The 26,386-nt window shown below is 38.9% G+C and overlaps 1 protein-coding gene across 12 annotated transcripts in view; it reads right to left on the reverse strand.

Annotated features, from left to right (window-relative positions):
• GBF1 (golgi brefeldin A resistant guanine nucleotide exchange factor 1) overlaps positions 1-26,095 on the reverse strand; it is a 149,029-nt gene extending 122,934 nt beyond the window's left edge. For all 12 annotated transcript variants that reach the window (XM_037804036.1, XM_037804034.1, XM_037804035.1 and 9 more), the window contains exons 1-3: positions 25,838-26,095; positions 12,104-12,209; positions 11,049-11,115 (exon numbers count right to left, since the gene is read on the reverse strand). In XM_037804036.1, coding sequence (XP_037659964.1) covers positions 11,049-11,115; positions 12,104-12,199 — 163 coding nt within the window. In that variant the 5' untranslated portion in view covers positions 12,200-12,209; positions 25,838-26,095. The remainder of the gene's footprint in view (positions 1-11,048; positions 11,116-12,103; positions 12,210-25,837) is intronic.
• Positions 26,096-26,386: the final 291 nt, after the last annotated feature.

Here is a 26,386-nt window from a genome sequence, read left to right on the forward strand (position 1 = left end):
CAGGGGAGAAAAGAATACTTATTCTAACATTCTCTAGGACTGGATGACTCAAACAGGCTAAAATTAATCTCTGCTTTGCAAAAGCCGATTCATCCATAGAGAAACAATCCAAGCATCTAAACAGAACTGCTTTATTGAAACCAAAGTTGATATTGAAACCCAGATGTAATTGTCCTCTGGTTCCATCCTAGTTATATACACCAAAGAATTGAATGCAGGGACTGAAACAGATACTTGTACACCAATGTTCAGCTATAAAAAGAATTAAAGTTCTAGTACATGCTACAGCATGGATGAACCTTGAAGACATCATGTTGAGTGAAATAACCAGACACAAAAGGACAAATATTGCATGATTTTACTTTTATGAAATAATTAGAATATGCAAATCTATAGATAGAGTAGAATACAAGTTACCAGGGGCAGTGGAAGGGGGAAAATGAGTTAATATTTAATGGGTACAGAGTTTTGGTTTGCAGTGATGGAAAAGTTTTAGTAATAGATGATGGTGATGGTAATACACTGTGATAATAATTAATACCTATGAACTATATACTTGAAAGTGGGATAAATTGTAAATTTTATGTTTTATACATATATAAATTTTATTTTATTTATATATAAATATATTACCACAATAAAAAAAAATAAAAGAAAAAAGAAAACCATAGTCTACTGGTTCCCAAAGGTCCAGGCTAAGGCACCTCACACAGTCCTTCACAGAATGCCAAGAAAACAGTGAGAGAGGCACCATCGCTCAACACCATCTTTGACTCCTTGCCCAAGAAATAACACATCACAGAGACAAATTCAAAGCAGTGCTGGAACAGAGGTAAACCAAAAACTCTCTCTACCAGGGCTTTCAAAACTTTTTACACTGCAATCAGAACATACACATTTCTAACTGAAACAAAAGTTTCACAAAACAAGAAATACCCTTATTATGTGTGATGCACTGGTATTTTCTCTTCTATTCTCTTCCTTTTTTTTTTTTTCTTCTTTGTTTTGTTTTTGTTTGCAATGCTGGTTGCTTGTAACCAGAAAGCACTCAAGTGCTCACAGACTAGTCAGGTCATGTCAAAAGAACAGCTGAAAGGGTCTACCTGACCAAACATGTAACAATTTGAGCACCAAAAATAATTACCATAATTAATCGCAAAACAGTGAATAAATAAAATTCATGAGTCCATACAAAAAAGGGGGGGGTGGTCCCTCATTTGCCACCATTGGTGATGAATAACACAAACTCCTTACTCTGAAAATTGGCAATTAAAGCAAATTAAGCATTTACCCTTTTTGAAGAAACTGTGGTTAATCCTACAGATGATGAAGGAAAGCAATTCTTTACAGAAAATGCCAGTTAATGCATGCAGAAAGAATGAAAGAATTAGAAAACTGGAACCCCCAATTAAATAAGTGAGTCAGGCAAAGATTCATCAGTGGAAGATCATTAGGTAAAAGGATGTGAGAGAATAGGATATTCACAAAGTACCAAATTATTACCTTACAGATAACTTGGTAACCAAAAAGAGAAAAATAAATGTTCCTTTACGACAATCAACACCAGAAGTAATCAAACACAGCATCACCAAGGTGATATAATATGAAATACAGTTATCACCTATGAAGTATGCTTAACAAAAATGTTCATCCTGAATCTAATCAAGCCTTTAATCCTAACTTCTAGTAACAGGGACTATATGGGATAAAGAAACAAGTTAAAAGATACCACAAGGACACAGGCAAACCCAGAACGTAGAACATTCTAAAGGTAATGTCCTGGTCTCTTCAAAAAGTCAATGACAAGAAAAAAAATAGGTGAAGAAAACAATTAGATTTTTAAAGTCTAAAGGGACATAACTACTTAATGAAATGAGAATTTTGCTTGGATTTTAGTTTTCAAAACTACCTTAAAAAGGCATTTTGAGAACAAATGTTTAATATGGACTAGATATTAGTTGGCAAATTATTAAGTTTCTTAGGTGTGATAATGGTACTGTGATTCTGTAGGAGAATGTCCTTATTTAGGATGCTGCGGAAATATTTAGGGGTGAAATGTCAAGATGGCTGCAACTGGGCCCCCCTGAGGAGCTGGGGGAAAATGCAGATGTGTTGGGCTTCCTCACCAGGATTGTTGCTGATGTTCTCACAAACGTTGAGGACTGACAAGTTGATGTGCTGAGCCCTCTATCACCAGTCTTGCCCTTATGAGGCTCATTACTGTAAAGGAGAGGCTAAACCTGCTTATAACTGTGCCTAAGAGTATCCACCTGAGAACTTCTTTGTTGCTCAGATGTGGCCCTCTCTCTCTAGCTAAGCCAACTCAGCGGGTGAACTCACTGCCCTCCCCACTACGTGGGATCTGACTCCCAGGGGTGTAAATCTCCCTGGCAACGTGGGATATGACTCCCGGGGATGAATCTGGACCCGACACCATGGGACTGAGAACATCTTCTTGACCAAAAGGGGGATGTGAGATTAAATGAAATAAAGTTTCAGTGGTTGAGAGATTCCAAATGGAGTTGAGAGGTCACTCGGGTGGGCATTCTTATGCACTATACAGATTACGCTTTTTAGGTTTTAATGCACTGGAAAATAGCTAGAAATAAATACCTGAAACTATCAAACTGCAACCCAGTAGCCTTGACTCTTGAAGACGACTGTATAGCAATGCAGTTTACAAGACGTGACAGTGTGACTGTGAAAGGCTTGTGGATCACACTGCCTTTATCCAGTATATGTATGGATGAGTAAAAAAATAGGGACAAAAAACTAAATGAAAAATAGGGTGGGGGGTGTTTTGGGTGTTCTTCTTTACTTTTATTTTTTATTCTTATTTCCACTTTTTCTGGAACAAGGAAAATGTTCAAAAAATAAATTGGGGCGATGAATGCACAACTATATGATGGTACTGTGAACAACTGATTGCACACTTTGGATAACTGTATGGTATGTGAAGATATCTCAACAGAATTGAATTTTAAAAAAAGATAGCTGCAACTTATTTTCAAATGGTTTATGAAAAAATAATACACACATATATATGGTTACAGCAAATATAGCTTAATAATTCTGACTCTAAGTGTGGACATGGGTGGTTACCATAGTAATTTTTCAATTTTTGAAATGTTTGACAATTTTCATAATAAAAAATTGGGGGGAATGCTACATAACCCATTAAAATAATATCACAGTCCACTAATGGAATGCAATCTATAGTCTGAAAAATACCAGTCTGAATAACACTATTTCAGTTCAGCTCTCATTTTATTATCAATCTGGTACCAGTTTTCTTATACCTGGGGTTTTCCCAGAGAGAAGAACAAACCCCCATGAAAAAGCTCATGTGGAATAAGGCTTTCTTATCTGCAATTCCTTGCCAAGAGTCTCTCAAGTTTTATACTTTTTTTTGTCAATTGATAACTCATTTGACTTGGCAAGAAAGAATAATCAGTGGAAAAACTCCCACCAGAGTCAGTAAAATTTCATTTGTCCTTCAACTTGCAGACAACTTTCCCCAATTCAAAGCCCATCACAGACGACACTGAAATTCTTTTGATCCTCTTCCTCCCCAATTAATGTCCCTAACTACCCTTAGCCTCTAGTTCCCAAGCTGCTTTCCAGGACACCTGGAAGCAAGCTGCATGGTTGACTGCAGAAAAACTCTTGCTCCCACACTGCATCTGGCCCTGCCTTTCCACCAAATCAAATGCCAATTTATTGCCCTCTGATGTACAGTCTATCAGGCCACTTCCTGGATGCCCCTACTTCATACAGGGCCAGAAACCCAACGCAATAATATGAGTTCCACTGTGGGCAAGTAATTGCTCAATAACCGTGGAACAAGGAAAGGTCAGTTACGATCTGTGCACATGTGGCAGCCCTTCACAACTCGACCTACAGTGGTAACAGTGGTAACAGAAGGCTGGTGTTACAGAAGAGGCATGCAATGAGAAGCCAGCCAAGAGGCAGCCAGGAGTGCTTGTCCATCTAAGTCTTTCAGGATCTCCAAAGAACAAAGGGAAAGGAAAAAAGGCCTCAAAACTAGTGAGGGGTATTTTATCTCCTGGTTTACTGAAGCAAAACTGAGGACCTAAGGCAGCCTCTGCTCTCCATCTACCACCCTTTTTAATCAGGTCTTCTAGCTGAAATAATCTACTTTCCATTTTGCTCTATATCTGGCTGGGTCTTCTAATGGATGCGAGGAGAGAGAAGACAAATGCACTCACCCTTTCCATAAACATATACAATATCACTTCAGAAACTGGGTGATCAGATAAGTATCTATGACCATAGAGAAGTGGTACGAGAGAGACAAGACTAAGACAAACTCACTCTTCACTATCGCTCTCAATCAAAACTGCACATTGAATTTCGAACATTTAGCTTCTTCTGAAATCATCTTGGCACTTGCCCTGAATTTGAGTGGGTGAAAAATGGAAGAAAGGGACACTGCCTGCCTCCTCACTAAAAAGCAACTGGCTTTCCCTCTTTTTTCTCATCTGATTACTGTCATGGCAAGATGGGCACATACCCAGAGAGAAGTTTCAGTCCTCAAAAGGTGGCTGTGCTGAAGTGAACATGCCAATGAGAGCAATACCAGCAACCTGAACACCCACCATAGACCTCACTGTCCCCTAACCTCTGTTAGAAATTAATTAGGTTTCTTTGTTTCCTCTTTTGAGAGCTGAGCTATTAAGAATGCCCTTTCCTCTTTTTTAAAACCCTCTTTCTGATACATGTAGTGCAAAATTTGCCCTCCCACCAACCAGCAGAGTAGCTCTGATGGCTAAGTGTGTCTGGGTATTAGAAGAGAAAAAGAGAGAGCTGGACCCATGAGAAGCCAGACAACACAGAGCTGCTACTTCTCAAGAAGAGTCTTCATTTTCTAATTGCAAGGACAAACAAATGGTTGGAAGAACTTCTTGATTTAGAAATGTCAAGTGAAGAGGGTTCAAAGATCATTTGGGGGAGGCCCCAGCAAAAAAAAAAAAATGACAAAGTCAAGTCACCAAAATGCAGGTCTCTTGGAGTCACCTTATTGATATGAATATTCTCTGAGGAAGAAAAGAATAACAGTACCTGCCCACAGGTCTGGGGTCACCAAGCTACAGAGATTCTAAGGAGCCAAAGTCAGTCTGACTCAAATTCAAGTCACATCCTAACATACTGTTCAATAATCTCCAAACTACTATAGTCTTATATTTTATTATAGAACAAGAAAGTCAAAAAGGGTGCTGGAAATAGATACTTACATAGGTTTACCCAATCTGGTCTCTCCCAAAACTCAGACCATTACATGAATTCGTCTGCCAAATTTTATCATACATGGTTCAATTCTTTTAGTCTCCACTTAATCAGGCCTTGAACAATCCATAAGCTCAATTCCAAGTGGACAAAGCAATGACTCATTCAACTTTCTTCTCATGCTGATTAATAAGGATATATTGCCTACTGTACTAGTCCCCAAATTACAGTCCCCTATAGAAAAAATGAAAGTATGAATTCAATCCATATGGGAAATGAATACTCGAGCAATTTGTTTTTTCAAATAATATACCCTTACTCAATCTTTTTCCTGACAGTGACTACTAAAATATATTTTCCCTATCTCCCCATCTTTAATGAAACAGATTAAACTTGAGATATGAGGCATCCTCAGAATAGTTTCACTTATACCTAGAAGGCAATTTCCAAGAGACCTAGACCAGACAGGTTTTAAGTCTTAGTACCCACTCTCCCCCCAGCTAGTTTTCCAGACTCTGTTTAAATGTGCTCTCCATACCTCTGGAGGTTAGATACACACACACCTCCTAGCTCAGACTCGAAGACAGACAGTATTCTACAGGTGTGTTTGTCCAGGATAAACTATATTTAAATAAACTCTTGACACATCCACTTTCTCCAGGCACCTGCTTCTCCCTCTTGCACTTAAGCACTCCATAGTTTGCTGTGCAGGTGAGCTCAGTAAAGAAATACCCTATCCCTCAAAACTACTCTTGCAACCCACCAATATCTCTGAGAATATCTAAACTCTGTCCAGGACAGCTTTATGTGACAAAACCATATAAGCAAATGTATATGCTATCATTTTTGTTTCTTTGCTTGTTAGTTTATTATGCGAAAGAGTGGGGCTAAGAAGAGATGGCAGGAGATTGCTCTCATTCACTATCATCCATTTCATGTCTGATAGGAAGCTACATGGTTTAGCTTGGAATGATAGCTAGAGCCACCAGTCTTGTAACACTAATGGCTATGAGGGCAGGAAGTGTTTGTTTATCACTATGCACCCAATGCCTAAGTGCCTAAGCAAAGTAACTGGCACATAGCAGATATTCAATAAATACTGATTAGAAGCGACTCAAAAAGCCAGGCCTAGAAGGAATCCAAAACACTAGAACAGTGCCATAGTCAATACAGGGGCTTATCCAGGGCCTCAAGACCACCTAAGTCTTACGGTGAACACCCCCAATCCTGATAGGTCCTCAGAAGTAAAAAGCCTGGTGCTAAATCTCTGAAGGAAAACTTCCTCCTCCTCCACCTCCACCACACACACACACACAGGCTACTAAGTTATCTTCCTCAAGCCCTGGCCCTGAAGGCTTTAAAGTCATTAAGAGGTAATTCCATAAGAGATCTTTAATTGTGATACTTTTAGACCATTCCTCCCTTCTTGCTTTAAAACAAAAATCTTCTGGTTCTCTGATTCCAATTGCTAAGAGAATGAGTGGAAAAGAATTTTTTTGTAATGACTCAAGTCTAAAAACCAGGGTTAAAGGCAGCCTAAATCTAGAGGCAAATAACACAGCCAAATACCACAAATCACAACTGACAGGAGCCCTTTCCATAAAGCTATACTGAATGGAGGGTACTAAGGCCTACAAGGACTTGCCTAGTCTGGGTATAAAGAGACCAAAGGCCATAGAACATGTTGACTAGAAGCATTCTTCCAAACTATCTGTTCTCATCCGACCTAAAACCAAGAGCAGTATCAAGTGTGGTGATATTTTGCTTACCCTCCCTTCCTCTGATCCCACACCACATGGTCCAGCTGTGAGAGTAAAGATCATTCCAATTCAAAAGAGACCCCACAAGTCTACTAGAAGGATAAAAGGAAACATGTCTTTGGAATGTATGCCCATGGCAGGGCTCGGGCCAGATGTAAGGGAGAGGCAGTGGTGGCCCCTCTGCCCCAAAGGCCAGGGTGCCCTAGCCCTGCAGACAGCACAGAGTTAACCACCCACCCGCTTTGAGAAGCACAAAGGTACATCACTGCAACATGCCTAACATTTACATTGCCTCTCTCTGCTCATTAAACAGGTTTTGGTTAAATAATGAACAAACTGTATTACAGACTCCGATGAGAATTCCAAAATTATAAATCAACTGGGAAAGCCCAAAGGGGCAGACAGACAGGGAGGGGGGAGAAGGATAATATTGACTAATATAAAGGGCGCAGCTTGACAGTGGATATTCCTACCACACCTGATCAAACACACTCCATGGGGGGAGGGGAAAGAAAGCAAGAGAGGGGAGACGGGACAAGACAGCCTGAAATTTGCATCCGGAAAAGATTAAAACGGATTCTTTGGGGATAGAGAAAATACATAATATATATTACTATAAATGCAAAACTGTACTAAAAGCTAACTCAAATGTCAAAGATTACAGCTTGAATAAATTTAAATATAAAAGCCATGTGCTTCCTTGAGTTAATGAGAGAGACATAAAAGGACAAACTGGGCCAGGAGGCTGAACAGTGCCTCACGCTGCCTTTGCTGAGCAATGGGTCCAAAGCACAGCAGAGACTCAAGCCAGAGGCTTCACTCCATAGCTTGCAGTCCTGAAAGAGAACTGGGGAATCCCAGCACTTTTGCAGCCTATATTTGGTTTTTATTGTTAATTGAGATATAATTCACGTACCATAAAACTCACTTTAAAAAGTACACAATTCAGTATTTTTTATACAATTTGGTATACTCACAAAGTTGTACAACCATCACAACTATCTAATTCCAGAACATTTTCATCACCCCAAAAAGAAACCTTACATCCATTAGCAGTCACTCCCCACGTCCTCTCCCAACCTCTTACAACCACAAATCTGCTTTAACTCTTTCAGAATAACCCCGTAAAAGGATTCCCAAGAAGACTTGAAGAACAAATGAGGAGAAGCAGGCAAGTTTCTCTCACTGGTGGTAAACTAAGGCTTTATCCAAAGCAGCAATATGCAAACCTTGCTCTTGGCACCCTGTATCTTCCAAGTGCAACCCTCTCTCTTTAGATTTGGTATTAGAATATTCTATTATTCTAAATACTACAGAGCATGTAGCTATCATGCAGTTTGGGCAAACACTGACGACAAATGTGTTCCAGAGACAGAAAACTGTGAGAATAACTGGTATGGACTAAACCAGTCTTACTGGAAACAATGGATTTATTTCCTTCACAATAGACAGGTAATACTCCTAGAGGAGTAGGTAGTGCTTATAGTCCTTAAAACATGCTCTGTGTACAAGAAAAGAAGAAATCATTTTGGTTCATTGACAGTGTCCATTTCCAACACTGGTATTCTTACCAATCAAACTAGCAGATAGCCTAGAAAAAATGCAAACATAAAACCTTTGTAAATAGAAATCAAGCCCAAGTCAGTTTCATGAACAAACTGGGTGGAAGTCCTAAAATTCCTGCTACCTCTTCTGCAATCTATATGGTATACCATTCCCAGTTTCACAGGCCCTTCAGTTTCTCTCTCCAAGCTCAAAACCCTTTCCCAGCCTCCTACCATTAGCAGGCTTCCAGGAAAGCAGTCCTCCTGACACTGCCAATCAGAAAAATCTGTTTGTTTCAGTAAAAGAAACAAGAATTGGTCATGGACTAGAGTCCAGGACCACAGGGGCAGCTGATTCATAAACCTGCCCCTGGGAGCCAGCACTGTGTGTGTGTCACTGTGTGTTGGGGGGGGGGGGGGGAGTTGTCCAGAATCAATCTGGCACTCTAGAAGACCATGAAATACTCTATTTGGGGTCCACTCTGTCATTTTCTAAGGCAGTAATATGCTAAAAACCAAAAACAACAGGACAACCTTGCTAGGTACCATTTCAACATCTGTCACAACTGTTGGCCTCTGGAAAACACTGCCACCACCTCCCTCCACCACTCAGAAGAAAACTTGGCAACACCTGGCTATGTTCCTAGTACCTGTGACAAAACAAGCTCCTCAGCACATTCTGGCTTTATTACTTTCAAGAAGCAGATAATCTGGATTCCTAATCCAAGGGTATAAGAAAATTAGGCAGCAGATTCAACTCTTAGATGATCTAAAGACCCCAAGTCCTAGACTACATCACAGATACGGTCAGATATGGTCAGGACATATCAGGATGGAGAAAACAGATGTGAGGTCTGGACCGTTTGTGAAATATTTACCAAGTATTTCCAAATATACTATCTTACTTAATCCTCTTAAACTCTCTTAGAAAGATAGGTACTCTGAACTCTGGCCTACCAAAAGGAGTTATAAATCTCCACTGACTATGTTTTCTTTCTAACTGGGATATGCAAGCTTTATCTGTAAAGTTAAAAAAAAAAAAAAAAGAAAAGAAAAGAAAAATCTGTCCATGCAGCCAAGTCACTTATAGTACAGGCCATAAAAGAATATACCACCTAGTCGCAGCATTATCCCTGCTAACTAGCCAACAACTGACTCCTCTATACTTGATCCTTCTTGGGTAACAATTTAAAAGCTTTTTCAATTGAGTGAAATTTCTTCCTTTAAAGAAATGTAGGGAACCCTTAGATAACTTCAGTTCATGTTTAGGAAAGTAAAAAGGAAATTTTTTCCAGATCTGCTCCCACATTTCTCATGAAAGGAAGAAATTTATTCGTTTAAGTTGCAGAAGGCTAACTTATTTCCATTTGCAGGGTTATACACTGCAAAAGCCCATGATGGTCAACAGAGGAACACAGCTCTGATCTTTCCACTTCAGTCTATATCTCCTGCCTGGTAAAACTCAGAGGTGTTGAGACCTTCCTCCTTCCCTGACACATATATATACATAATATAAGACACTTCATGTGTGCAATCTCCTCTAGTTCTATGAACAAAGTAATGCAGAGCAGAGGAAAGAACACTGGATCAGGCGTCAGAGGCAGGCCCATTCTAGTCTTACTCTATCTATTAGAATCAGTGTGACTTCAGTTAAATCATTCAAAACCTCTCTGAGCTTCAACTTCATTTATAAAAAGAGGAACAACACCCGATGTGCCTCCCTCACAGGGATGTATAAAGATTCAATAAGGTAATAAATGTGAAAGTGGTTTTTAAAATTCTAAACATATAAATATTATATAGATTATGATTAGGAAAATAGGAAGAAAACAAAGGGACAAAAGACTCTGGGAACACATGAAGACTGAGAGATCTGCATTACAGAAAGCTAAGGCCCTAACTGCAAAAATGACTTTCCATAAGAGAAGGGTTTGTATCACCAACTTCTGACCTCATGGCATGCATGAGGTAGGGAAATAAGATAGTTAAAACAAAACAAAACAAAACAAAAATTAACCAAAGATAACTTACTCATAACTAAATCAATTAGGGAAGCTTATGATTGTATGAACACTGAATTTCCACTAAAGTGTGGCACTCTACTGGAAACTCTAAAAAAGGATCAGCAATGCAATAAACCAGGAGATGGCAAACTATACCCATAGGCCAAATCTGGCCTATAGTCAGTTTTATTTTTTTGTTTTTTGCTTTTATTAGAGAGTTGTAGAGTTACAGAGAAATCATGCACTGCAGTCGGTTTTTTAAAAACAAAATGTTACTGGAACATAGCCTTGCCTATTCATTTATGTATTAGGTATATGACTGTTTTTGAGCTACAGTGGCAGAGGTGAGTAGTTGCACAGACACCATATGGCCCACAAAGTCTAAAACATTTGCTATCTAGCCCATTACAGAAAATGTTTTTGACCCCTGCAATAAACCAAACAGAGGTATTTTTTTCCAGGATAAGTAATTCTACCTAGACATGGGGACTTACCTGTTATATTGTTTAAAACTTCCTTTAGATTACTGAAACTATGCAGCAGGGGATCTCGTTCTTCATCCTATGGAAAAAAACAGGTTAAAAAAATTAATCATTATTGGACCAAAAGAGGGGTGCAAAAAAAGGATAAATCAAGGGTTCTTTCTCTGAATCCAACTACCAGAAAATCTAGTAAGTTTTCCTTCAGAGGAAAAGAAATTTAGTCGTGGTTTCATACTTTCTGTTCCTCAATCTCTTATTTCATAGAGTTACTCCAGACTTACCTAAAGTAGTGAATCCTGAAGTACTTATCTCTACTATGACACAGCACTTACGCAACCATAGATTTACAGACTCTTTATACGCATCTCATTCTATCTCCTCTCTTCCTTTATACTCATTGTATAATCACATATATGCATTTCAAAGACATTCCTGACTCTACTCTCACTTCTAGAACAATCCATTTTTATAAATGAACCTGAGAAATTTCCAAATACTCTCACCAAATTAGAAACTTATTTTACAATTGTGCCAAAGATTATTTCGTAATTGTAAAAAAAATAATAATAAAGAAATCCTTGCACATACACATGCAATAAAAAAAACTTTATAGCAGGTAAGTTTCTTACTCATCTGAATGATAAGATATTGTCTGCTCTAGATATGGAAGTTTGCTGAACCCCCAAGAAGGTGTATCATTACCAAGCCATACCACTCCATTTTTCAATTAATTTAAATTAATATGATAGCTAATTATAGGCCTAGAGAATTAGAAGATAAGGAATCTTTCTGACATTTTTAAGCACAATAAAGAAATCTTAAGTACTAGATGAAGTTATTTACAAAAATAGCTAGAAGAAGAAGAATCATTCCTTTGGGTCCCAGAGAAAAAAAGGCAGCCTATAAATTTGGTGCTAGTTTGGAATAAAACAGAAGGGTCCCTGATACAAAGAACAACTCAGCATTTCTACTGTTATTCTCATTGGGAACTTGATTACTGTTTTGACCATGTATCAAATCCCCTCGAACAACTCAGTGACTAGGCTATTTTCCCATTCCCTTCTTACCAGTGGGGTGTGGGTGCTCCATCGGGCATTTCGTTTGATAGCCCCAACCACAATGTTAATCTCCCCTTGAATGATATAAATATTTCTGTCCACCATCCTGGCTAACCTACCAAAACAAGAGAAAATTTCAGTTATTACATATGTCCTAGGGTTTTTAAACCATTCCACAACTGTAGTTACTAATGTTTTGCCATTTTAAGTAATTCCATAACAAATATCTTTGCATTAAAAAAAAAAGAGAGAAAGAGAGAAAAGTCTGGTTAATATTTGGTTACCCAGAGCATAGCCATCCTCAAATCAGTATGTAATAAGGTTAGAATTGTGATTTAACCTTTCAGTACCTAAATGTCCTACCTGTAATACTAAGATGGGATGAAGTCCACCCTTTGTTATGAATCTACTACCTGGCAGAGGCCTCTGGAAATTCAAGTAGTTCAAGATACAACTCAAAAAGCATGAATCCAGATAATGTCTTAAAGGCACCTCAAGAATCTCTAGCAAGCATATCAAATTCTTCAAAGTCAGTTGTCTTCAAAATCTCTCCTATGAAGGCTTCAGGTATACAGATAGATCTGTGATGCTAGTTTGTTAAAGACAGTATTTCAGACTGTCCTTTGGTCTTTTTTATCTTCAATGAAATAATGGTGAAGGCTCAACTTAAAAGAAATAAATAATCCTGATTTGGAACCACAGTTACAATATCAATTTATAGATTGCACCCATTCTGCCAAGTCAGCTCCAGAAATCTGGACAGTGACAATGATACAACCTTTGAAAAGTTCTGAAAACTCATGTTTACTTGCTGACAGCAGAGAATCCCTAATAAGCAGACTGAGAGGTTGGCTCTTTTTAAAGCTGCTCTGAAGGAAAGCTGAAATATTATTTTAGTATTTTAAGTGTTCCCAGATGAACCACCACAGGATTCTCTTTGCTACCTAGAAGAGGACTTAGAAAAGATATCTAATTCTCTCCCCAGGTGAAAATATAAAAGACAGAATTTCTTCTTGGCATAGAGAAAAACTTACGAGCATGTAAAAAAATCAACCTTACCACTGTCTATTATTTAGAAATCCTCCTCAGAAAGAGAAAAGTAAAAGGAGAAGAAGGGGAAAAAGAGAGGGACATATAGTTAGATAAACATTTGGATCAGGCTCAAGGAAACCTAAAACAGTAATGCTATCAAGGAAAAAAGAAATCAGGAATTCCAGAAATATTTATTAAACTCCTACTATACATAAAGCATCTTGCAGGATGTTGAGTATACATGGAAAGCTCTCATACATATTGTGGAGTGAAAAACAACTGCACAATAATATGTACTGTATGTTACCATTTATGTAAAAACTAACCAATCTTACACAAAACACTAGACTTCTGTTTAAAAAAATATGTAATATTTAACTTACTGTAAGACATAAAGAGTAAAGTAACAGCAGTACCCAGATTAAGAATAGTACAACTGAAGCCTCTGTGGGTCCTTCCTAATCATATCCTCCTCTCTTCCATCTGTAAGCCCCACTAGTCTAAATCTAATGTTTATTAAACCATATGTTTCTTTATACTTTTATTTCATTTATATGTATCTTTAAACAATATATAGTATTATTGTGTATGTTTTTATACGTTAAATAGCTTGCATCATATTGCATGTATTCTTCTGCAATTTGCCCTTTTCCCCTGCAACATGAACCATCCATGTTGACAAGTGTAGTTAACATATTTTAAAAGGGTACATACATAGCAATGCAAATACAGAATAAAAGGTCTGGGAAAATGTACCCCAAATTCATAACTACAGTTATCTCTAGAGAAGGTACTACGGGTATAGTACAGGGTATAGTCAGGTTATAGTCAGAAGATCAGGGTATAGTCAGAGGATGTATTAGCCTTATCTCAAATGTTTTAATTTTTTTTTACAAGAGGAATACAGTACTGTACTATCAACATAATTAAAAAGTATAATGATAAAATAGATAAGATATAATTTCTGCCTTTGAGGCATTTATACGGTTTAGTTGTATCTAAAAGAAACAGAGACATAGTTGGAGTTAATACAGAAAAACATGCACTCTGCAAGTACCTCTATTTGCAGATTTTGCACAAGACAGTGAAAAAGTGAGAAGTATGTAGAGCAATAAAAGGAAAAAAGAACTGGTACAAATTTTGTCCAGGCCCACGATACCTCGAAATCCACAAGGGAATCCAACACAAGACAACACATATTTTAACAACAATTATAAAAAATGACTATTGGGGGAGAATGCAGGGGTGTTGGGCTTCCCCATCTCAATGGTTGCTGATGTGGTCAGACACTGGGGACTGGTAGTTTGATGGACTGAGCCCTCTATCACTGGACTTGCCCTTGGGAAGACTGTTACTGCAAAGGAGAGGCTAGGCCTGCTTACAATCGTGCCTAAGAGTCTCCTCCTGAATGCCTCTTTGTTGCTCAGATGTGGCCCTCTCTCTCTAGCTTAGCCAACCTGGCAGATGAAATCACTGCGCCGCCCCCCCCCCCCAAAGGGTGTAAATCTCCCTGGCAACGTGGAATATGGCTCCTGGGGAGAAATCTAGACCCAGCATCGTGGGATGGAGAACATCTTCTTGACCAAAAGGGGGATGTGAAATGAAATGAAATAAGTTTCAGTGGCTGAGAGATTCCAAAAGGAGACGAGAGGTCACTCTGGTGGGCACTTACGCACAATATAATAAACCTTTTTAGGTTTTAATGAATTGGAATAGCTAGCAGTAAATACCTGAAACTATCAAACCACAACCCAGAACCCTTGAATCCTGAAGATGATTGTATAACAATGTAGCTTATGAGGGGTGACAATGTGATTGCGAAAGCCATGCAGATCACACTCCCCTTTGTCCAGTGTATGAATGGATGAGTAAAAAAATGGGGGCAATAAAAAAAAAAACTAAAGGAAGAAAGGTGGGGGGGACAATTTGGGTGTTCTGTTTTTACTCTTGTTTTTTTAATCTTGCTTTCACTTTTTCTGGTACAAGGGAAATGTTAAAAAAAATAGATGGGGGTTATAAATGAACAACTATATGATGGTAACGTGATCAATCAATTATATATTTTGGATGATTGTATGGCATGTGAATAAATCTTAATTAAAAAAATGACTAGACTAGTCAGAAGACTATCTGCTTTCCAAATGCTCTAGATACACAACATACCTAAGATAATGTTCTGAGGAGGAGAAGCAAAAAACAAAAGAAAACTAAAACTCAAAAATCATTTTAACATACGAGAATAGAAAAGATAAAATCTCTTCTGGTATCTTGACTTCCTTAAAGCATTTAGGAAAGATGAATATGCTCTATGTCTCTGGAAGGATTTGCAAGGAAATGCTAACAGAGGTCACTTCCAGGGAGAACCGGCTGACCAGGGAACTGGGTGATTGGGGAAGATTTACTTTTCTTTCATATTCTTTGGTACCTTTTGAACTTTTGTCATATGCATATATTCCCTATTATTTTAGTTAACTGATTTTTTAAAAAATGAATATGCTCTTCAGACAAGTAGTTCTGCATTATCTTGATTTTTGACAAGGCTGCCAAGTCCATTAAATTGGGAAAGAATAGTCTCTTCAACAAATGGTGCTGAGAGAACTAGATATCCACATGCAAAAGAATGAAGGAGGACCCCTATCTCACACTATATATAGAAAATGAACTCAAAATGAATCAAAGACCTAAATATAAGAATCAAGACTATAAAGCTCCTAGAAGAAAATATAGGGAAGCATCTTCTGGATCTTGTGTTAGGCAATGGTGTCTCAGACTTTACAACCAAAGCACAAGCTACAAAAAAAAAACAAAAAAAAACAAACAAAAAAAACAAACATAAATGGGACCTCAACAAAATTTAAAACTTCTGTGCATCAAAGGACCTTATCACGAAAATCAAAAGACAACCTACTCAATGGGAGAAAATATTTGGAAGACACATATCCAATAAGGGTTTAATATTCAAAATATATAAAGCAATCCTACAACTCAACAATAAAAAGACAGACAACCCAATTTAAAAATGGGCAAAAGACTTGAATAGATATCTCTCCAAAGAGGACATACAAATGGCTAAAAAGCACATGAAAAGATGTCAAACGCAAATCAAAACCACAATGAGATACCATTTCACACCCACTAAAGAAGGGCTACTATTTAAAAAAAAAAAAAAAAAAAACAGAAAATTACAAGTGGTGGAGAGAATCTGGAGAAAAAGGAACACTCATTCATTGTGGGTGGGAATGTAAAATGGTGCAGCTGCTGGGGAAGACAGTTTGGCAGCTGGACAGAAAGCTAAGTATAGAATTACCATATGACCTAGCAATCCCTCTACTAGATATATACCCAAAAGAACTGAAAGCTGGGACTCAAACAGACAATTGCACATGGGTGTTCATGGTGGCATTATTCACAATTGCCAAAAGATGGAAACAACTCAGGTGTCCATCAACTGATGAATGAATAAACAAAATGTGGTACATACATACAATGGAGTATTATTCAGCATTGAAAAGGAATGAGGTTAGTCATAAAACTTTAGAATATAGATTACAAAGAGATAGAAAGAGGCTAGAGAATGGGGAGAGGTTGCCTAATATGTACAGAATTTTTAACGAGGTTGAACTTAAATGTTTGGAAATGGATAGAGGTGATGGTAGCTCATTATTGGGATTACAAGTAATAGTCCTGAATTATAGGTGAATATGGTTGTTCTAGTTTGCTAATGCTGCCAGAATGCAAAACACCAGAGATGGATTGGCCTTTATAAAAGGAGTTTTATTTGGTTACACAGTTACAGTCTTAAGGCCATAAAGTGTCCAAGGTAACACATCAGCAATTGGGTACCTTCACCGGAGGATGGCCAATGGTGTCCGGAAAACCTCTGTTAGCTGGGAAGGTATGTGGCTGGTGTCTGCTCCAAAGCTCTGGTTTCAAAATAGCCTTCTCCCAGGACGTTCCTCTCTAGGCTGCAATTCCTCAAAAATGTCACTCTTAGTTGCACTTGGGATATCTGTCCTCTCTCAGCTTCTCTGGAGCACGAGTCTGCTTTCAGTGGCCGTCTTCAAACTGTCTCTCATCTGCAGCTCCTGTGCTTTCTTCAAAGTGTCCCTCCTGGCTATAGCTCCTCTTCAAAACATCACTCACAGCTGCACTGAGTTCCCTCTGCCTGTCAGCTCATTCATACAGTTCCACTGATCAAGGCCCACCCTGAATGGGTGGGGCCACACCTCCATGGAAATATCCAATCAGAGTCATCACCTACAGTTGGGTGGGGCACATCTCCATGGAAACACTCAAAGAATTCCAATGTAATCAGCACTAAAATGTCTGCCCCACAAGGTTGCATCAAAGACAATGGCATTTGGGAGACATAATACATTCAAACCAGCACAATGGTTGAAAGGGGTTGTTTAGAGTCATGTATGTCACCAGAAGGAAGGTAGAGGTTAAAATATGGGATTGTATAACACAGTGAACCTTGTGGTTGATGTTTATGATTAACACTACTAATATAAATAAGTTCTTTCATGAACTAGTACAAATGTACACTTGTACAAATAGGTAATAATAGAATGGTATGTGGGGGAAAAGTACCTATTGCAAACTATGGTCTATAGTTAACAGTAATATCTTAATATTCTTTGATCAACAGTAATAAATGTACCACATCAATATTAGGAGTCAAAAATTGGGGGGGGTAAAGGGTATAGGGTATTTAGGGTTGTCTTTTTTTATGTCTATTTGTTATTTTTCTTTTTGGAGTAATGAAAAATTGATTGTGATATTGCACAACTATGTGATGATACTGTGAGACATTGTATACATTGGATGGATTATATGGTGTATGAATATATATATCTCAAAAAAATTTGCAGTTATAAAAAAGGATTGAGGTTCTGGTTCATGTGACAACATGGATGAATCCTGAAGATATTATGTTGAGTGAAATCAGGCAGACACAGTGGACAAATATTGCATGATCTCATTGATATGAATAATTATAACATGCAAACTCACAGAGTTAGAATCTAGAATATAGGTTACCAAGGACTAGACTGGGGGTACAGAATGGGGAGTTAATGCTTAATTTGTACAGAATTTCTATTTGGGTTCATTGTAAAGTTTTGGAAATGGATGGTGGTAATGGTAGCAAAAACACCGTATCATTAAATAATTTAACTTGTACGGTCAGTTTATTCAAACACCATAGTTACATGGAACTTCAAATGGGAAGTGAGATCTGGTAGGTTTGTACCGGTTAGTGTGAAATAGCCATACATCCCAAAGTAATTTGGGCAGAGAATAAAAATATATTTGCAGGGCCCCCCTGAGGAGTTGGGGGAAAATGCAGAAATGTTGGACATCCCCACCTGGGTTATTGCTGATATTCTCACAAGCATTGAAGTCCGATGATTGGTAAGCCCGGCCCTCGATCTTGGGGCTTGCCCTTATGAGGCTTGTTATTGCAAAGGAGAGGCTAAGCCTACCTATAATTGTGCCTAAGAGTCTCCCCCAGAGAACCTCTTTGTTGCTCAGATGTGGCCCTCTCTCTCTAGCTAAGCCAACTTGGCAGGTGAACTCACTGTCCTCCCCACTATGTGGGACCTGATTCCCAGGGGAGTAAATCTCCCATGCAACACAGGATTTGACTCCTAGGGATGAGCCTGGACCCGGCATCATGGGATTGAGAAAATCTTCTTGACCAAAAAGGGGAAGAGAAATGAAACAAAATAAAGTTTCAGTGGCTGAGAGATTTCAAATGGAGTCGAGGGGTCACTCTGGAGGGCATTCTTATGCACTATATAGATATCCCTTTTTAGGTTTTAGTGTATTGTAATAGCTAGAAGAAAATACCCGAAACTGTCCAACTGCAACCCAGTAGCATTGATTCTTGAAGATGATTGTATAACTATGTAGCTCACATGACATGATGGTATGATTGTGAAAACCTTGTGGCTCATAGTCTTTATCCAGTGTATGGATGCATGAGTAGAAAAATGTGGACAAAAACTAAATGAAAAATAAAGGGGATGGGGGGATGGAATGATTTGGGTGTTCTTTTTTACTTTTATTTTTTATTCTTATTGTTATTCTTTTTGGTGTAAGGAAAATGTTCAAAGATTGATTGAGGTGATGAATGCAAAACTATATGATGGTACTGTGAACAGCTGATTGTACACTGTGAATGACTATAGGGCATGTGAATATATGTCAATAAAACTAAATTGAAAAAAAAAAAAGGAGTGAAGGCTTAGAAGTGGAGAAACTCAGCATATATTTAGGGGACCATGATTATTCCAGATTGGCTGGAGTAGAACAAATTCACATAGGGGAATAATGGGAAGTAAAGCTAGAAAAGCAAGTGGCAGGTATACCATGGAGGGCCTTCAATAAGTAGTAAAGGAAATACCATACCCATCTTTGTAAAAATATTTGGGGGGTTTAGAAGGGGACACTATAAAATAAAACTATCCAATTTCTCTTTCAAGGAACTAGGAGAAGGAGAAAAAACAAACCCATATTGTAAGCAACACAGCAACAAGTTTAAAAGACAAAGCAAAACAAAGCTATACTACAAATTGCAAACAAAAGTGCCAGTGGGACTAACTGAGATTTAGTAGGATCTACATGCTATTTGGAAGGCTTCCTGTAGAAGATAAATTTTGAACTGGGATTCCAACTGAAATAGTCAACCCAACATTTGATCAAAATTCATTAGGCAGCGAAAGTTAACAACTTTCTAAGACAGCAAGGATCTAAGCAAAAAAAAAAAAATCACACTGTCTTAAGCTTTTTTTCTTAGTAAAAAAAGAAAGTATATCGAGAATGAAGAGAATTATTTTCCTGAACTGTGCAGAGTTGTCGAATCTCCTTCCAGGCCTCTAACCAATATGTCCTCACCTAGGGAATCTCCCAACAGAATCACCCTTCAGCTTCAAATGGGAAACTCTGATGACCAATTGCTTTCTAGTAGTGTGATGGCCTAGAACTCCTTGTCGTAAGGCCACAAAAGGCCTGCAAAGACCTCAGGTGAGTATGACAGAAGAGAATTTAAGGTTTCTCTTGTACCAGAAATAACATGAGAAGGAACAATCAAATAAATTCCAACTAATACTCCAAGCCAGAAAAGACACTGGCCCAGAGACTTCATGCAATGTATATCCTTTGAAAGCATTGTCTGTGTAACACTGGGTCTATAACATTCCCCAGGAGCATTGTGATATCTAAATTACCCCAACAGGATCCAAAGAGAGGGAATCACTATATCAACTGGCAACTCATTCTAAATCCAAACAAAAGCAGGAAAAACAGAAACAATAAATTGGATCCTTACTTCATGAAATACCAAAAAATGTGTTTCAAATGAAGCAAAGACTTAGATGGGAAAAGAAAACTTCAAAACTTTTAGAAAATATATGAGAATATTTTCATAACCTCAGAATAGGGGAGAAATATATAAACAAGAAACAAGAAGTAGAAATCATAAAATAAAAAGATTGATACATTCAACCATGTTAAAATTAAAGATGTCTGCTCAAAGGACACCATAAAATAGAGGGAAAAAAATAGGTCACTAAGTCAGAAAAAGTATCTGTAACACATATAATAAAGAAGCAATATCCAGAATATAAAATAATGGTACAACTCTATGAGAAATAGATATAGAATGCCCCCTCCCCAAGTTAGCAAGAGATACGAATAGTCATTTCACAGTAGAGGACATACAAACAGCAAATAAATAGGAGATGATTATCTTTGTTAATAATCAGGAAAATTACAAAATAAAATTAAGAGATACCATTTTACAACCCCAAAATAGCCAAAAAATTTAAATCTGACAATACTATAGAGCTGGTAAATATGTAAACCAAGTGGCTGTGAGTATCTAAATTGATACAACTAGTTTGGGTAACAATTTGGCATTATCTTGCAACGTTGAAGAACATCATATCCTATAACCCACCAATTCTACTCTAGGACTCTACCTCAGAGAAAACTCACAAGAAATGTAGAATAGTGAGGGAAGTGAGACTAACAGAGCAGGGCATACATGCAGCCTCAGTTTTGGTGATGCTCTGTTTTGTAAGCTGGGTGGGCAACACTGGTGCCCCATATATGCTATATATATTCTTTGTATGTATAAAATAGACAACAGACCATTAAAAGTTCCTTCTTTTTAAAGCCTTTGCAATGCTGTTCTTTCAATGCTTTTCCCCCACTCATGTCCACCTAATTAACCCCTACTCATTCCATCCAAATGTCAATGAGGGAGTCAGAATAACACAATGGTTCTAAGAACAGGCTTCAGAATCAAGTCAGATCTGACCTTCAGTTCTGTTACTACTTATGTGATTTCAGACAAATTCCTTGGCCTCTCTGAGCCTGAGTTTATAGTTCTCCACTGCTAAACGGAGATGATAATACCTCCTCAAAGGTTTGTTCTGAGGCCTAAATAAGAAGCCTTGTAAAGCAACTAGCATGGTACTTGGCACACTAAGACCTAATAAATGTTAGCTTAAAGCCTACTCTGTGAAGTCTTTCCTAGTTAACCTTCTTCCCCACCCCCAGACAATTAGTACTCCTTTTCTGTCACCCCATAACACTTTGTATACATAACTTCATACATAACAGATCTTATACTGATTTATAATTATTTATTTAGTCTCTCTCTCCCACGAGTCTATGACCATCTCAATGGAAGAGACTATGATTTATTCATCTTTTTATCCCCAATGCTGACACATAGTAAGGGAAAAAAAAAATACTGAATGAACAAATGAATGAATGAGCGAATAAACTAACATCAGGACTGCCTCTTCAATAGTGGGGCAGCTTATATTAAGTTTTGTGAGAACAGTGACTTAATAGATGATGGATGACTCTGAACCAGGCAAGCAAATCTTTCTGTATCTCGTATTTGTTTCTCTACCAGAAATTACAAACAAACCTTCCACACAGGCCACCCTATAGACATAAAGAGCCCACATTTACCCATCAGCCAAATCATAATGCTTCCATTTTCACATCTGTCTTCCTGAAGTCTCCTCACATACTATTTGTACATTCATATTTCTTCTTTGAAACATATACTTCTTTATGTAATTGCCATTTCTTCATATATGGGAATGTCTTATTTTCTTTAGTTCTAAATATCTGTGATTAGCATATTATTGTCTAAAGTTTTTTTTTTAATTTATTAATTACTTTTAAAAGTTGTCCTTATCTAATTAGAAATTAGGCTCGCCAAAGGAAAAGACTCATTTTTAAATTTCTTTTTCATAGTGCCTTGGTGTCTAGCACAGAACTGGGCTAACCAAGAAAACTCTGATGGGATTTTTGAGAGAGAATAGATGGTACCAAGGAGTCGAATGCCCCTCAACTGGCCATTCTAAGGCTTATATTCTCTCAGTTCCTCAAATAATCCAGAGAAGCACTAAAGACAGAGTTTACAAGGTTTCCAGAGCTAGCTAAGGAACACACCATAGATCTGTGCTCTCAATAGAGAGGGATCAAGAATCATTGAACTAGTAAACAAGTTCCTGGGCTCAAGAAATTATTCAAAGGGTGGAGGTAAGAGAAATGACTAGAAAATCTTCCCAAACCTGATGATCAGGTGACTAATGTACCTCCAGCTTCGCCATACTACCGCCTCCCTCTCTGGAGATTCTGAGACTATCCCAAGAACCATAAGCAAGGGGAGCCACTGAGATATGTCCAAAGGTGTCCAAACCAACCAAAGCTGTCCCTTCTGCCAGCTTGGAGATGAAAAAGTAAAGCAAGTCTTCTTTCTCTCACTTATCTTTTAACCACTGAGGGCACCCCAAAATATAAGGGAGACAGCAGAGAAGGGCAAAGAAAAAAAGTTAGTCTGTGTAATTGTACATAGAGAACTGCAAAGATTATGTCTCATAAGACCTGCCCATCTGTGTAATCCAGCATCATCACTCAGTGGCCATTGAGCAGAACCCAGTCCACAGATATATGCTGTTTGGCCTGTGAAAGGTATGAAAAAAATTTTAACTAGTTGCCAACAGTTTAAAAATACAATTATCTAGATTTCCAGCTTCTCCTGAAAAATAGGAAGACTAGTCATCCTGGGTCCACATTCTCAGACAGTAACACAGCTGAAGAAGAAGCAGCTGCCTCCTTTAAGTGGGGGCATGGGTTCTGCAGCTCACCACAGTCCCCACACATCCTAATACAGTCCCACCTGGCCCATTTTACTCACTTAAATTACCTAACACTTAGAAACACTTGAGCTTGTAAGTCCTGGTTTATATGATGGCAACAAATCATTACTTCATGATCAATTCCACTCTATTGGGACTCCAAATCAGCACCCTGTTGTATTATATTTTCATTTAATAAAACAACAACTTTAGTTGAACATACTGAAATATGGGAAAAGAATATTGAAGGCTACACAGCAGCTGATTACATTTACACAGCTGTTCTTGCCTGAGGGTAAAATGAATCTTCCCTTCTCCTTTCGCCTTAATTCCAGTTACTCCAACAGCAAAAATCATTCTAACCAGGCACACTGAATTCCAGGGATAGAGCATGTGATCAATAGAAAGGCTAGGATGATCCTTCTAGTGAGTACTCTATAAAAACAGTGAATCTCCTCAAAAGCAGGATCTGTGTCTTCCTCTTCCCTAGCTGCCCACAGTAGCCAATCTAAGTACCTTATCAATGAAGTTATTCTGCCTTCTGGAACATAGGAAAGTGAAATAGTGATGGAACTCTGAGAACTGTGAGCTGAAACTGGAATTGGTGCCCAGCTACTGATAAGGAGATGTGTCTACAACTGAGTTCCCATTGTGCCAGTGGGCATCACTGTCAAGATTAGAATGTACTGTCTTATCTACAGTCACCATTAAAGAAGCTCAAAAACAAGGCTTGAAGGAAGGACAAATTTCATGATTTAGGGGTGGGGTGAGGGAGTGAAGAACTAGTTCTATCTAGAAAATGACTTTTTTAAGTAAAAAAAAAGGAAAATCTTTGGTGCCTCTATAGTCACCCCCAAATCCAACTGAAAAGATGCTGGATTAGCCACATTATCTATCCAAAGACTAGATTACCTACTATGCAAAGCAAATCAACTCAACAGGGCAATGGTCCAGATGAGCAAGGCAGACTCATCAAACATGGGTACTTCTTGGACTGGCTAAGTCATTTAATTTGCCATTTTCAACTACTTTTTTGGGAATTCTGCAACTTAGACCGGCAAGTTAAAAATGCAAATAGTTTCCTGTACCATTACATCCCACTTACTTAAATCAATAAATGTAAACAATAAATGCCATCCCTCCCTCCTCAACACACATGCACATACACACAAAAACACTGCTTCAGAAGGGCAGAGGACAGTAGGTAGCAAGGGACTGAGTTCAGCCACTCTAAGATCCTAGTTTTCCCTTCTGACATTAGGAGGTTTTGATCCTCCTTGTTACTATCTCACCATGCGAAAGTGCAATGTTCTTGATTGCCAGGGTCATAACTGGGTCACAAGTCCTGATCACATACTAAAACTAATCCCAGTAGAGATAGCATTTATTGAGCGCCCATTACATGCTGAGATGTGTTAGCCCTGCTTTTAGTCCTACTACATGGTCTAGCTAGGCCACTGCACATACATGCTATTGCTTTGATGAAGTGCATAAACTTATATTAGCAAAGTGACCCCAAAACAGATGTTCCATTTGTATCCTCCATCAGGCCTAGAGGAGTGCCTTGTGTATCTGAATTCATTAAAAACATACAAGTTTTTATGTTGTGCATTAAAAAGCACTATCTACATATTTCTCACTTTTAAAAGCACTCCTTACCCTTGAGGGTGTTTTTACAACTTTGCAACACAGGAGTTTATCAAAGGTTATCACAGTGCCATAGACTGTGCTCTCTGGGGTTATGTTCCATCATAACCTTTGCTGCCCTGACCCTACCACTTTTAAACTGGCTGAACATTTCTCATGACTCTTTTTACCCACTAAAAATAATAGTCCAACAGTACCAAACTTTGCCAGTATTCAAATCCCTCTGCTCTCCAGCCAAATATGTCATAATAGAGTAGCTTCCTTGTGATTAAAACCCATCTCCTTAGCCCAGGGGTGAGACCAGACCCAGATGGGCAGTTGAGCTGCCTAAAAGAGGAAAGCCTTCTCATAGCCCAGTCCCCCCATGCTGCTGGCCTGAACACTTCCACAGCTCTTCTCACTACCTGAGTCTCGGATGCACTGGTTCATCATCCAATATTAATGAGACAGCTCAGTTGTATTAATGAGGCAGTCACAGAACTGGACGCGGGACTGTCACATCTAAGCCCTAAAAACCAACCCTTGGAAGTAGATACACTGCTCTTTAGGTTTGTTTTCAGCTTTTCAGGACTGGGCTCCTTCGGATGCAGAATGCTCCGGAAGAGAGGAGGTGAGGGCTAGGTTAAGTTTGGGAACACAGGAAGAGAAGAATTTAGGCACCAGCAAGGGAACAGAAGTCAGCTGAAATCGTCTTTCCTGGGGCAGGGGCCTGACCTTTGCCCTCTGCACGCCTCCAAGTTCCCTCCCACAACAATCCTCCCTCTTCTTACTCCTGCCCCCGCGTCCTAAACCCACCGCGGGATCGCCCAACTTAAGGGTATTCCCCTCTTATTCCCTATCGTGATATACGGGCGGGCTTCACGACACTACAACTCTAGGAAGAGACTTCACTGACCTGTCAGCGTATCCAAAATGGCGGGGCCTAGTCCCAGGACCGACAGCCACCGTTCATGTCCAACCCAGACCCCGGAGACGACTCCGAGCGGCTCTTCCAGCTGTGATGGCAGATGGGAGAAGGGAAGGGGCGCAGTTCCTGGAAGTTGAGGCCGAAGTCAGGGTGGGACCGCAGAGCCGGCCGGGATGAGTCGGCCGGGACGGGCGGTGGAGCCGGCTACCTTTCCTGTCAGCTCACTGACGTGGTAACTAGCCTCAGTCTAGCCCGCTGCCTGGTAACTGCGCGAGCCCTGACGACCGCAGCCAATCATGGCTTTGGACGGTGAAAAGTGGCATACTAGTTATCCAATCTAAGAAAAGAAGTTGGTTTCAGGAGGCGGGTAGTACCTAAGGAGGCGCGATTACAAGGGAAAGAAAAGGGTAGGGGGACAACCAACGAATACGAGGGCTTTCTGAGTGACAGTTATAAAAGCCAAAGAAAAATGAGGAATGTGCTGGGCGGTTGGAGAGGTGGAGTTTAGCTCAAGTTCGGTTGCGGTGCGCGGCTTGG

Source organism: Choloepus didactylus, chromosome 15, assembly GCF_015220235.1.
Source record: "Choloepus didactylus isolate mChoDid1 chromosome 15, mChoDid1.pri, whole genome shotgun sequence".
Taxonomy (NCBI): Eukaryota; Metazoa; Chordata; class Mammalia; order Pilosa; family Megalonychidae; genus Choloepus; species Choloepus didactylus.